At 43.0% G+C, this 13,013-nt stretch overlaps 1 protein-coding gene across 1 annotated transcript in view; it reads left to right on the top strand.

Moving 5' to 3' along the window:
* Window positions 1-1,093: 1,093 nt before the first annotated feature.
* The window catches only part of LOC149284799 (HBS1-like protein), a 69,829-nt gene continuing 57,909 nt past the window's right edge, over window positions 1,094-13,013 (top strand). The window contains exons 1-2 of the mRNA XM_089496216.1: window positions 1,094-1,136; window positions 2,624-2,689. Coding sequence (XP_089352342.1) covers window positions 1,094-1,136; window positions 2,624-2,689 — 109 coding nt within the window. The remainder of the gene's footprint in view (window positions 1,137-2,623; window positions 2,690-13,013) is intronic.

The raw sequence follows: 13,013 nt of genomic DNA, 5'->3' as shown, positions 1-13,013 counted from the left end.
TATAAGGTTAGAATAAAGGTGTATGTGTTTGCGTATAGTATGAGTGTTTTTGAATCTGGCTGGGTCAGTTATGGCCCGCCCCTAAATTATTTATATTATTTATTTATCACAATGTGTTTAAGCACGTGTGCCCATTAATTTTGATTGGATTTTCACGGTCACCAAACCTTTTAGCGAGGCCACGTTCACGTTTTGGTTTTTCGATTTGGCACTTTTGTTTTCGGACACTACCTTTTGGTAGTGAAGCCAAGGGGGCTACTTCCCGATGGGAGTGCCCCATGGCGATGGGGTCTCACCCTTCGGGGAGAGTCCTAAGATCCGACCCTCCCATGGGGGGGGGGAGGAATTTGTCTGGGTTCCCCTTGTGGGGACCCAGTTTCGTATATGGCTTCTGCTGCCTCTTTGGAGCACAGAACGCATCACCCAAAGGAGCACGCACCTCGGGCTTCAAAAAAAAAAAAATAAAAAATAAAAAAATGAGTGTTTGTATGTCGGTGTACAATGGTAGACTGTGTGAGGTGTCAATGTACAGTGTCAGAATGATTGTGTATGTGTGTGGGGTGTCAGTGCTGGCATGTTGTCTGTGATGATGCACAAAGGGGTAGATTTACATAAAACTGTTACTTTTCTTATTCACTTTATTATTTAAGTTTTGAATGCCTGTAATTTTCTTTTCTTGAGCAAATATTTGTCCACATCTAAAATCTAATTTGGAATACGTCAGCCTCTTCTGATTCCACAACTGCGCATGTGTTTCCATGGTCCGCCTGTGACTATGTGTTTAGTCACGGTCGTCTTACTGTCTCCGTAACCGGGGCCATTTTGTTATAGCCGTATATATACTAAGCGATGTACTGCGGTCTTCGAACAAATGGCGTCGGCAACGTAAGTGAGCGCTTCCCAAAGGCGACTCTTTCAATGCGATTTTTACGACACTGGCTTTAGGGATGGCAACGTTGTGATCTAGCGGTTATGTCGCTTTATGACGTCTTTACTGTGGCGCCTGCAATCGCAAGGGCTCCGGAATTAGATGTGGAGGTTTTGAGGCCACGAGTATAGGGTGAGGAGACGGCGTTCCATAGCAACACAAAGCATGGCTAGACACCGGAACGTGCGGGGATACAACTATGATGATGGTAAGGAGATAATACGGCATGGGTGGGCGCGATGGTGGGGGCTGCTGAAATCACGTATGCGCATGTGGCATTGAGGCCTGTGGCTTAGGGCATGTTTGTGTGAGCAAAAGGGACAATGCTTGTTATGTGTGTTTAGTATGGTGCTTATCCAGTGCGCATATGTATGGGGGAAGGTTACGGGTCCACTGTGCATATGGTTGGCTGAATACATGGACTCCGCCCTCTTTTCATATTAAACTATCGGTGGTGAATGCACTTGCTGTATGTGTAGGCGTGTGTGTGGGCATTGAGATAACTGGATACGTGGATGATTGTGGTGTGTGTGTTTAAAATAAATAAATAAATATATATATATATAATGTGGTTAGGAAGAGGATAGAGACTACACCTGTACACTTGGTGCACATGATGCAAAATAGAGCCAAATGTAAATAAAACCAAAGGTAATATTTGTATTTGCATCTGTGCCTTCTGGCTAAGCTTCTGGGTTGAAGAAGATTTGCCGTATTCCTGCTACTGGTACTAGCTGCAGCTTAAAATTTGCAAAGCTCTCCCAGTAAAATCAATGGGTGCGCTTGCTGTGCATGCGCTAAATAGACCCTGCCCCCCAGTTTCGCTGAGCCGGACCTGACATATGTTCCGTATGTTATCTACAGAGAAATGTTTTTTGGCCGAGCCCATCTCGTACACAGCTGGGGAATGGGAGAAGGGGCAAATGCATATGAAGGATAATGCAGAATCCCCCCATACATCTGCAAAAAGCAAAACCACGAAAATATAAAGGAACCTTTAAAGGAACGTTAAAGTACATGTGCTGGCTGGAGTCTCCCTCTTACCAGAGAGATTGAACCCATTAACATTACGGAGATTGTGTAATAGTTAAGTAGAAAGTTTGGCTTGCACTGAAAAACTATTCAAAGTTTAAGTGCCTTGATACTTTGTGGCTTATACTTAATAAAGAAAAAGGGTGTATCCACATTGGTCTAAGAGAAAGCAAGTGTGACTCCACATCATTTTCTATGTTGACCCAATAAAAAAAGGCATCGTCTTTACCTAAAGACGATGCCTTTTTTTATTGGGTCAACATAGAAAATGATGTGGAGTCACACTTGCTTTGGGGACCTTAGAGGTCTCTTATTTAATCTGAAATAAAAATTTTTATATATAAAAACCAACCATTCCAGGCGTAGTACAAGCAAGTGTAACTGTACTCTCGTTTTGTTTATTATTTATTTCTTTTGACTTAGTACAACAAAGCAAGCGGGGTGCTTGGTTTTATAACAAGAGGCATTATTAGAAGAAAGTGGGTGGTGGTTCTGTCGCATTATAGTGCTCTGGCCAGTCCTCTGTCTGGAGACCCCGTTTCCATGTGAGGAGTGCGTCCAGAGACAGGCCTGGACTAAAATGGTGTATGGTTTGTAAGACTAAGGGAACTCCATGTATTTAGCTTGGTGGATGTCACAAATACTGTTTTGTTTTTTTTGTAGATTTTGATGATGATGACCTCTATGGACAGTCTGTGGATGATGACTACTGCATTTCACCAGCAACAGGTTTGTGTTTAACTTGGTGGAGATATTGCTTCCCTGGAAAAACAAGGCCTGCTTTTTGGATTTTATTTTATGGTGATGTTCCAGCTGCTAAATGAAAAAGTCTTGTGATGCTCGGTTAATCTGTTCTCCTCCAAAGCAGTCTGACCATAGGTTATTAGTGGCGATACTGCCAATTTCCTAAGTGGAGTTTTTTTTCTTCACAAAGATGTCGTAAAATAGCAAGTTGTCCTTTGCGGTAAAGTGAAAGCCGTTTTGAGCTTTTACAATCTGACTGACTCAATCAGTCATAGAAGCTATGCTTGATAAATGAGTATCTTTAATTCAAACTTTAAGGATGTATAAATAAGTAAATAAAGATGAAGCACTAAATGGACGTGGTAAGTGCTGCTGATTCACAATAGTGAATTTCAAGATCTTGAAAAATAATTCTTCCCAAAACATATGTCTCATGGATTGTATATATTCATAAGCATCCTAGGTACTTGAAAGATATAAAACGGGAAAAAAAAATATATGGTGTAGTATAGAAAAAATATATTAAAGATACGTCTACACCTCTTAACCTCCTGGTATCCGCCTTTGATCTTTTTTTGGAGAGAATTGATTTTTGTCGGAGACACCTGAACGCTGTGTTTCAAAGAAAGAATTATGAATGGACCAGGTAGCTCCCTGTATAATGCAAGAGTTTCTCCTTCACTTTATCACATATACCATTTATTATTTAACATACTACACCATATCTTTTTTCTTCCCATTTTATGTCTTTCAAGTACCTAGGATCCTTATGAATATATACAATCCGTGAGACGTATGTTTTGGGAAGAATTATTTTTCAAGATCTTGAAATTCACTATTGTGAATCAGCAGCACTTACCACGTCCATTTAGTGCTTCATCTTTATTTACTTATTTATACATCCTTAAAGTTTGAATTAAAGATACTCATTTATCAAGCATAGCTTCTATGACTGATTGAGTCAGTCAGATTGTAAAAGCTTGATATTGTTGGGCGCTGACGCTAATTATTTCCTGTTTAACTCGCACTTCAAGGATATAGTTCTTACTCAAAACTATTTGGATCGTGTTCACAGAGATTGTCGATGACCTCGTTTTACTCTGATTCAGGTTTTTTTTTTTTTTATGTACGCATGATGCGTCCTGTTGGTAATTTCCCAGTGCCATAGGCACTCTGCATACATCGTTTTCCTGACTGACGGCAACCACGTGTGTGCTCTCGCTTCATAGTGCGAGCAGGTGTTTTTTTTGTTTTTTTTTAGCAATGTTTAATGTGGGCTTTCCCAAATAGCATTTGATTTATGTTTTAGAAAACCACTGTAATAATGATTGGGCACAGGGTGATCGAACTTTTTTGGGCTCTTCACTTATACATTTAAAACTAGTATGCATATTAGTTGCTTCTGTATCTATGATCTTAAGTATTGGTCACTTAGCGTTGCTTGGATGAAAAAAATGGTCCTATGTTGGTGTTTGAATTAATCTCATTGTTTCAAACTACGTGTTGGCGCTTGTCTGGATTCACTCTCTAATGACTGCAAATCTTTTATACAATTATGACATCTGTCAATAGGATTATATTCCATTCCATTGTGTGTCCTTAAATTAGAGATCACTGCTGTGAAGGATGGATACAGCCAGGGCCGGACTGGGAATGAAAAGCAGCCCTGGAAACATTTGGAGACCAGCACCATATATTGTATCTCGCGGTCGTGCTCTTATACCCACACGCACCCCTTATACTTACCCGAGTCACACTATTTGCCATTCAAATAGCTATAACTCATTCTTTTATATCACATTATTATTAAAATCCCAGAAACCAAATGTTAAAAGGCCCAAATAAGTACCTGGGGAACAGACAGAATCTTAACGTCTCAGGGTGCATGTGTAAGGGATACAGATGACATCAGTGCTATGCAGATTGTAAAGCAATATAACCTTATGTAAAGGGATTAGGAGGACATCAGTACTCTAAAAACAATAAATCATTCAACATGGGAAGCCTGAATACACATTATAGTGTGGAACCTTTTTCAAAGTTTTATTAATTTACATAATTTACTAAAAATAATGTGCCTTAAAACTGTAATAAGGTGGAAACTCTTACAGGTAATGAAAAATATTTATAATAATAATTATAAATAAATACAAAATGTAAACTGTTTAGCTACACCGTAGCTTATATTAAGCAATTCTTATAAACTTTGGTAAAAAGTGCAAAATATTTTTATCTTATTGTGCAAAAAGCCCTTACAGGGCAAAACACAGAAAACCACTAAATGTGGCATAGAATTAAAGTACTATGCAAACAAACAGTGAAAACATTAAGAGTATTGAGATACAAAAAACATTTTAAATAACCAATAATCCTTGCAGCAAGCTACTCTTGGAAGCTAGAACATCAATGATGGTATCATTGTTCAGGCCCATCAATATGTCTTTTTCTATTGACATCAGCATAAAGGCCTCCAAATGCTGTTGGGATAGGGAGTTGCGGAGTCTGGTCAGGATGTATTTAAGTTTTGAGAAAGACCTCTCACATGCCACCTGAGAAGAGGATAGTGTCAAAATTAACTTGTAGGCATTAAAAAGGGAACTGTATGCAAGGCTGTATAAGTTGAAACGTAGAAGTACATGATAGCAGCATGTGATGCAGTTCTTGCAAGTCTTGCACTTCCCAGTGTTATGCTGAACACCTGAATGTCCTTCCCCAGAGATCAGATGGATGGCTTCTTCATCTTCTTCATAGGTCACACTATACTCTTCATCAAGAGACATTTTTAGCCTATTCCACTTTGATGCAAAATCAAGCAGTTCAGTTTGCAGTTTTTCTTTAGATGCTGCAGAATCAAATCTTGAGAGTAGTTTACTCAGTCGTTCTAAAGCATTGTGGGGAATGTGCTTTAAAATGTCCTCAAAATGTTTAGGGTCCAAACATACCAAATCTGCAAACAGATGGCCATGGGTAGTAAACCGGGTCTGCAGACTGTTGATAATCTTGTCCAGTGTTATATTATACACGTCCACCCTGAATTTGTCACACTCTGATATGATTGGCTCATCATCTGCACATTCACCTGCCATCTTCTTCTTTCGGCGTACTCTTCCAGGTATAGGAAAATCTTCCTCAATCACAAACTCACAGCCTGCTTTCTCTAACTTCTCATTTCCCCACAAAATGAAATTCTTTGTTGCACTCATAATGCTTTGAAAGTCCCGTTCATGGTCTCTTAAGGTGTCTATTGTCTCTGTCACCATTTGATATGCCTGAAGAACATCCAGACCCTGGGTTTGCAGGTAAAGAGACAAGGGAGAGGTATGTTTGAAAATAAATAGGTACATTTGGGCTGTGATTAAAGTTTGAAACTTTCTCAGTGACTCTAGGAATGTCCCAGCCTTGTACCTTGTTTCTGCATTAAAAACATGAGATGTTGAGATTTCAGCCATGGCCTGAATGAGTTCCACATACATTGCTTGGCTTTGGTCATTAAATGAACCAAACACTTTGGTCAGTGCTGCATCCTTGGCCCACCACCTTGTTTCTCCAATAACAGACAGAGATCTAAATCGCTCTTCATGAGACTGCTCTCTCCAAACAGTCATGCGGAGGTAAGATTCACGAATGAACACAGCGCAAGAATTTAGAAGTCCAAATAACGATACTGCCTGTATAGAAATCTTGGTGACATCCATTATGACTAAATTAAGTACATGTGCATAGCACCATACATGAATTTGGCCAGGTGCTTTGCTGGTTAACCATGTAGTAAACCCATTGTATTGCCCTTGCATATTTGAAGCTCCGTCTGTTGCATTGCCAACACAATTGGTAATATCAATATCCATGGACTCTAGAACCTCACAAACTAGGTGACAAAGAGCCTTTCCTTTGGTAGATGTACAATTTATCACCGCTACAAGCAGTTCATGCACCACATCTGTGACATATCGAATAATAACGGCACATTGATCAGAGACGTTTATGTCTTGCGTTGTGTCCAGCTGTACAGAAAACATACCAGCTTCTTTGATTTCTTTAGCTATACTTTCCTTTATGAGTGCTGAAATTATAGAGATAATACTATCAACTGTAGTTTTTGAAATCATTGTTACAAGGCTGCCACGTCCTCTACTGCCCTCGGCACCCTCATGTTGTTTTTTACTCTTTTTAATTATGTCATCAAGATGACCTTTGAGCATAGGGTCAAATTTACTCAGCAGTAGAAGAATTTCTAAAAAATTGCCATGGTCGACTTTTTCATCCAATAAAGTATAAGCAGCTTCAGTAGATGCTCTATAACTCAATCCTCTTTTGCCTATAAATTTAACAGTTTCAATTACTCTCTCAAGAATTGCACGCTTTCTCTTCACTTCTTGTTTTCTGGCAGACATTTGTTTCTCATGAAACCTACTACGTAAGTCCATGCCCTTACACTTCATGAGGAAGGCTTCTGAAGTTGTATTATGAAGATTGCTTCCTTCGTGTTCTTCAATTCTTTGGTACATATGTTTCTCATCAAAGCACCCACCAATAAAAGCACTGTTGTCTGTTTCTCTACTGAAAGCAAGACAGACCATGCAATAAAAAGCTCCATGACTGCGTGAATATGTTAGCCACTGACGTTTTTTCCCATCTCTTCTTTGGTACAACTTTTTGGAATTCAAGTTGAGGACATCTGGTTGGGAAGGATGGAACTTTAAAAAGGCACTAAGATTTTCTGATGATGGCCTAAAGAACAAGTTTTCATCTTCAATTATGTCATGCACACCTTCACGAATGGATGTTGTTGGTTTTTCAATCACTTGTTGGGACTCAATACACTCAACTGAAATTTCTTCATCACCTTGTAGATCAATACACGCTTCTACAATGTGCTTAGTGGCCTCACTAGTTATCGCTGTGCTTTGTACAGCTGCATGTGCAGCAGTGCTACAGCTGGCACTGGTGCCTTCATGTAAATCTTCATCATCTTCACAATCCAATACTTGTTTGCTTTCAATGGTCTTAAACATAGAACTGACTTTTTGGCACTGGCTTGCATCCTTTTCTAATAATTTTTTTTTCTTATCACGTTCTTTTTCTGCCCCTCCTTTCTGATGTTTTCTTTTTCCTTCTCCCTTTTTATCCATCAACTCTAAAAAAGAGACATTTCCAGGTTAAGTGTCCCTATCCCAAATAGTAAGGACATATGTCTCTAAAAATGCCCTGAAAACCAACAACTCAAAAAATGGCTTGCACCCATCTGATGTCAGTGTTATACTCCATGTTACTTGCCTTGGACACCAAGTCCAAACCGTATTTCCTAGCCCTTTGGGAACGAGACCTCCCCCACATCTCGTCTGACGAGGACTGGGATAAAATCATTCATCTAACACACAAGGGTGCATTGGCTAGTAAAATACAAGAGGCCTCCTACAAGCTACTTATTAGGTGGTACCGTGTTCCTCATGACCTACATAGATTTATTTCTGATATACCCGACCTTTGCTGGAGATGTGAGGGGGGACCGGGCACCTTCCTGCACATCTGGTGGGATTGCCCACTGGTTGTGCCGTATTGGAAGGTTGTGGAGCGTGTATTACGAGAGGTGTCTGACCCGGCTCTTATCCTAACCCCGGAGGCAGCTTTGCTGCATCACACCTCCCTCTGTCACTTCATATAAACATTCGGTCTCCTACCACATCCTGTGTGCCGCCAAGGCTGTCATCCCTCTCTTTTGGAGGAAGAAAGTAACCCCCCCTATACAAATATGGCTCAGTAAGGTGCAATTTATTTCACATATGGAGGAGTTGGTTTGGGCGTCCTGAGGCAAGGAGTTTCAATATAATCGGCGCTGGTTCTGGTGGAAGGATCTCACTTCCTCCCAGAGATTCCCTGAGCTACTACATTGACTGTATTCCCTCCTGGTCTGCGTCCTCCGGTGCACCCTTTCTGGGTTCTGTCCCTACCTCATGTATGGGCGTGCCTCTGCCTGATAATGACGTCCCGAGTACACCTTCACTTTGACAGCTGTTGACACCAATACACGCATCGCTTTTCGTCCCTTTATTTTCCCCGTTTTTTTTTCCTTTCTTTGTTTTGTTGTAATACTGGGTTCCTACAGTGTTATGTTTACCCAGCCATGGTTCTCCGATACTTCCGTACGACTTGATTGTTCTCTAGCTGTTTGGGATGCTCATTCTTCACAATTGGTAATTCCATCAAAGCCTGTGATCCATGAGGGAGGCTTTACTTGTTTATGTTTACTCCCTAGTCCGACGCTTGGGGCTACTCATGCACCTGTGACCTTCTCATTGGTACAAGTATGTTACATTTTTTTTTTTTTATCACTTGAAATTTTATTGATTTTTCATAACAAACAAAAGAAAATACATGGACAAAAACAAAAGATAAGACGGTACCGAAATCAGCAAACATCAGACCAATACAGTACAACGTACCACCGAGCGGAGTAACATAACCTGGCCAGGTAGCTAAGAAAAAGTAGCGCAATACAAATACATAGTCGATGATCAAAGGAGCAACAGTAAATGCAATAAACAACAAAGCAGCCATATACACGGAAGGAGTATATAGTCAGTGGCAAGCTGCACCGGAATAAGGACCTCGTATGAACTGTCCATGAAAAGGAGGGACAAGGGAAAACAGGAAAGAAGGGAAGGGAGGGAGTAGAAAGGAAGAAGAAAGAAAAGAAAAGAGAGAGAAGAGCCTAAAACGAACGAACAGCCTTCAAGCTCCATGGAGTACGCATGTCGTGGAGCAGAAAACCAGGAGGGGTACCACGAAAAGAGGTAAGATAGAAATCATCCCACCTATCCCAAGTAGCTTGGAAAACATGAGAGGTACCCATGGCCGAGTGGGCCATACATTCGTACGTACGGGTAGTGGCTACAGAGTAGAGTACCTCACGTATGGATGGAGGCGAAGGGTTCTTCCACTTCCTAGCAATACAACTCTTAGCAGCCAGGAGGAGATGCATGAGGAGTTTACGACATGGTGGATCTAGGTCAGAAGGGAGCATGTCTAGGAGGGCGACCGAGACGGAGGAGACAATAGAAACTGGGAGCAGATGATTGAGTGCGAAGACTTCAGACCAAAAAGTAGACAACTGAGGACAGTCCCACCATATATGAGCCATCGTCCCCCTGTGGCCACACAATCTCCAGCACAAAGGGGAGGTAGACGGAAAAATCTTGGAGAGCTTGGCAGGGACATAATACCAGCGAAATATGACTTTACGATCTGTTTCAAAATGGGTAGCATTTCTGGACACACCACGAATCTGATCCAAGGCCGTATACCAATCCTGAACATCAAAGGAACATTGAAGCTCTTTTTCCCAAGCCTCCATATACGAAAGCTTACTATCGGGCGCACAGTCCAGCAAAGCAGCATAGCAGACGGAGATGGCATGCGGGACAACGGGAGCCTGAAGGCAAAGCTTAACAACAGGAGGCATGGAGGCCGTAGATAGAGTAGGTTTCCAGTATTTCTGAATGACGTGACGGAATTGTAGAAACTGCAGGAAATCTTTATTGGTGAGGGAATAGGCCGCCTTCAATTCCTGGAAAGAGCAGACATGACCTCGCGAAAGAAAATGGTTAATGGTCAGGACACCAGCCTGCAGCCAAGAGTCAACGGAGACATGAGGCAGTAAGGAGCGTAAAACCGTAATGGGCGCATATGCAGATAAGGTAGATGGAAACCCAAGAGTGGTACGGTATTTATCCCACAAGGATAGCGACAATTTCGAGGTGGGTAAAAGACGTGGCAGCGGTGGACGAACAGACTTCGGAAGCCAAAGTAAGTCCCTCAGGGCCCACGGTCGAGCGAAAGCATTTTCAAGGTCAACCCACGCCACACGCGCCGCAGCAGAGAACAGCTGGAGAGTCTGTGTGAGGGCAGCAGCCAGATAATATTTCTTAACATCTGGGACTCCCAAGCCTCCTAGCATTTTAGGTCGTTGAAGGAGACGAATGGAGAGCCGGGCTTTCTTGTCGGCCCAGATGAACGCGGAAACAGTCGACTGAATTTCACGGAGGAGGGTAGGCGATATAGGAACCGGCAACGTCCGGAACAGGTAGAGCAACTTCGGTAAAGAGTTCATCTTAAAGGAGACAATCCTACCGGTCCACGATATTTCAAATTTGGACCAGCGAAGGAGATCGTCCTTAATCGTGCGCCAGATATGTTGGTAATTGACTTTAGCCAAAGTATGAACAGATTTAGTGAGACGAATCCCCAGGTAAGTAAGGTAATCGGATCACCAGTCATACGGAAACATCGTCGATATTTGGGCAATCACCGCCGCAGGGAAACCAAGATTCAGAGCCTGGGACTTGCCCCAATTGATTTTATAATAGGAAACGGTGCCAAGCTCCTCGAGGAGAGAATGCAGAGCCGGCAGAGAGTGCAGCGGATCGGTGATGGTTAGCAGGACGTCGTCAGCATACAAGGCAAGCTTCGTTTCGACAGAATGGCACGAAAAACCCTTGACATCCGGAGACGATCGCACCGCAACAGCCAGAGGCTCCATGGCTAGCGCAAAAAAGTAAAGGCGAGAGGGGACAGCCTTGTCTAGTTCCATTCGAGATGTCGAAAGGTCGGGAGAGGAAGCCGGCAACACGAAGACTCGCATGAGGACGAACATATAAACGGTCAATCGCTGCGATGAAGGCCTCCGGGAGATGAAACGCACGTAGAGTGGCCATGAGGAAGCCCCAGTGGAGCCTATCAAAGGCCTTCTCCGCATCCAAGGAGAGGAGAAGGCACGGTTGACGACGAGAGGAGGCAAGATGAATGATGTTCGTAATCCGTCGCCTATTATCCGATGACTGGCGACCCATGACAAAGCCGACTTGGTCATTACTAATCAGAGACGGGAGGAGACGGTTCAGGCGGTCAGCCAAAATCTTAGAATACAATTTAGTGTCTGTATTTAAAAGGGAAATCGGCCTATGATTTGCACAGGCAGTTGGGGTCTTCCCCGGCTTGGGTATCGTAGTAATATGTGCAGCAGCCATCTCCGAGGGAAGCGGGGAAGGCCCCATCAAATGAGCAAATAAATCACAGAGGTGAGGAGCCAAGATATGCTTAAACTTTTGATAATAGGAATTAGGCAGACCGTCAGGTCCAGGCGCTTTATGAGACTTGAGAGCAGCAATCGTTAAAGTAACTTCATCCACTGTAGGGGGCTTAGTGAGATCCTCCCAATGGTCTTCTGAAAGCTGGGGAAGAGGAAGAGATTCCAAGAAACGTCGAATATGTTGGTCTTGTGGCTGCGGCACGTGTGGGTGGGACCCCAGGTTGTAGAGAGATTCATAGTAAGTCGCAAACTGATCAGCAATATCTTTAGGATTGTAGATCCGACCTGCATCTGGCGTTTGTAAGTAGTGAATCGTCGAGGATGACGACTGTAAACGAAGCTTGCGCGCCAGCAGAGTATCAGCCTTGTTGCCCTTGGAGTAATATGTTTGATGAAGCCGTCGCAAAGCAAGTTCAGTATGCTGAAGGTTAAGTGCATGAATTTCATCTTTCAATGATTGCAATTCAGCGTGAGTAGCAGGAGACCAGGAAGATTTATCAGTGAGTTCGAGAGCCGTAAGCTGGGCGGTGAGAGTGGAAAGTGAATGCGTCCGAGCCTTCTTTTGTTGAGAGGCAATCCTGAGAAAGTGGCCACGGATCACTGCTTTATGGGCCAACCAGAGCGTGGAAGGCTGCAGGTCTGGTGTCGCGTTGGATTCGAAATACTGGAGCAAAGCGGTTTCGGTCTCCGCACAGACAGGGGACTGCTGGAGTAAGCTGTCATTCAGTCGCCAAAGAGGTGGTGGAAGGTCGAGGCCCCCGTGTGAAAGGGATATCCAAACCGGCGCATGGTCGGACCACGTGATATTGCCAATGGAGGCGGTGCGAACAGACTGTAAGGTAAGTTTATCCACCAAAAGAAGATCGATGCGAGAGTAGCTGGAATGAGGATTGGAGTAAAACGTATAGTCCCTTCCAAGGGGATGAAGAACTCTCCAAGCATCAAACAGTCCACAGCGGTGAAGAAGATGGTGAAAACGGTTGCCTTGCAATGTAAGCGACTTCAAATATCTGGAGGACATGGTAGCGGAGGAGTCCAACGTCGGGACAGGAGGAAGGTTAAAATCCCTGCCAACAACTGTGCGCCCCACTCGGACCTTTTGAAGTTTCAAGAAGGTTTTTTCCAAAAAAGACAGTTGGTTGTCATTAGGAGCATAAATAGTGAGCAGCGTGAACGGAGTCCCATTGAGGTCAGCCGTGAGTAGGAGGGAACGACCTTTAG

Source organism: Sceloporus occidentalis, unplaced genomic scaffold, assembly GCF_023333645.1.
Source record: "Sceloporus occidentalis isolate IW3139 unplaced genomic scaffold, rSceOcc1.0.p SCAF_88, whole genome shotgun sequence".
Classification (NCBI taxonomy): Eukaryota; Metazoa; Chordata; class Lepidosauria; order Squamata; family Phrynosomatidae; genus Sceloporus; species Sceloporus occidentalis.
Note: the sequence above shows the minus strand (reverse complement) of the source record. Positions and strands in the feature narration are given on the sequence as shown.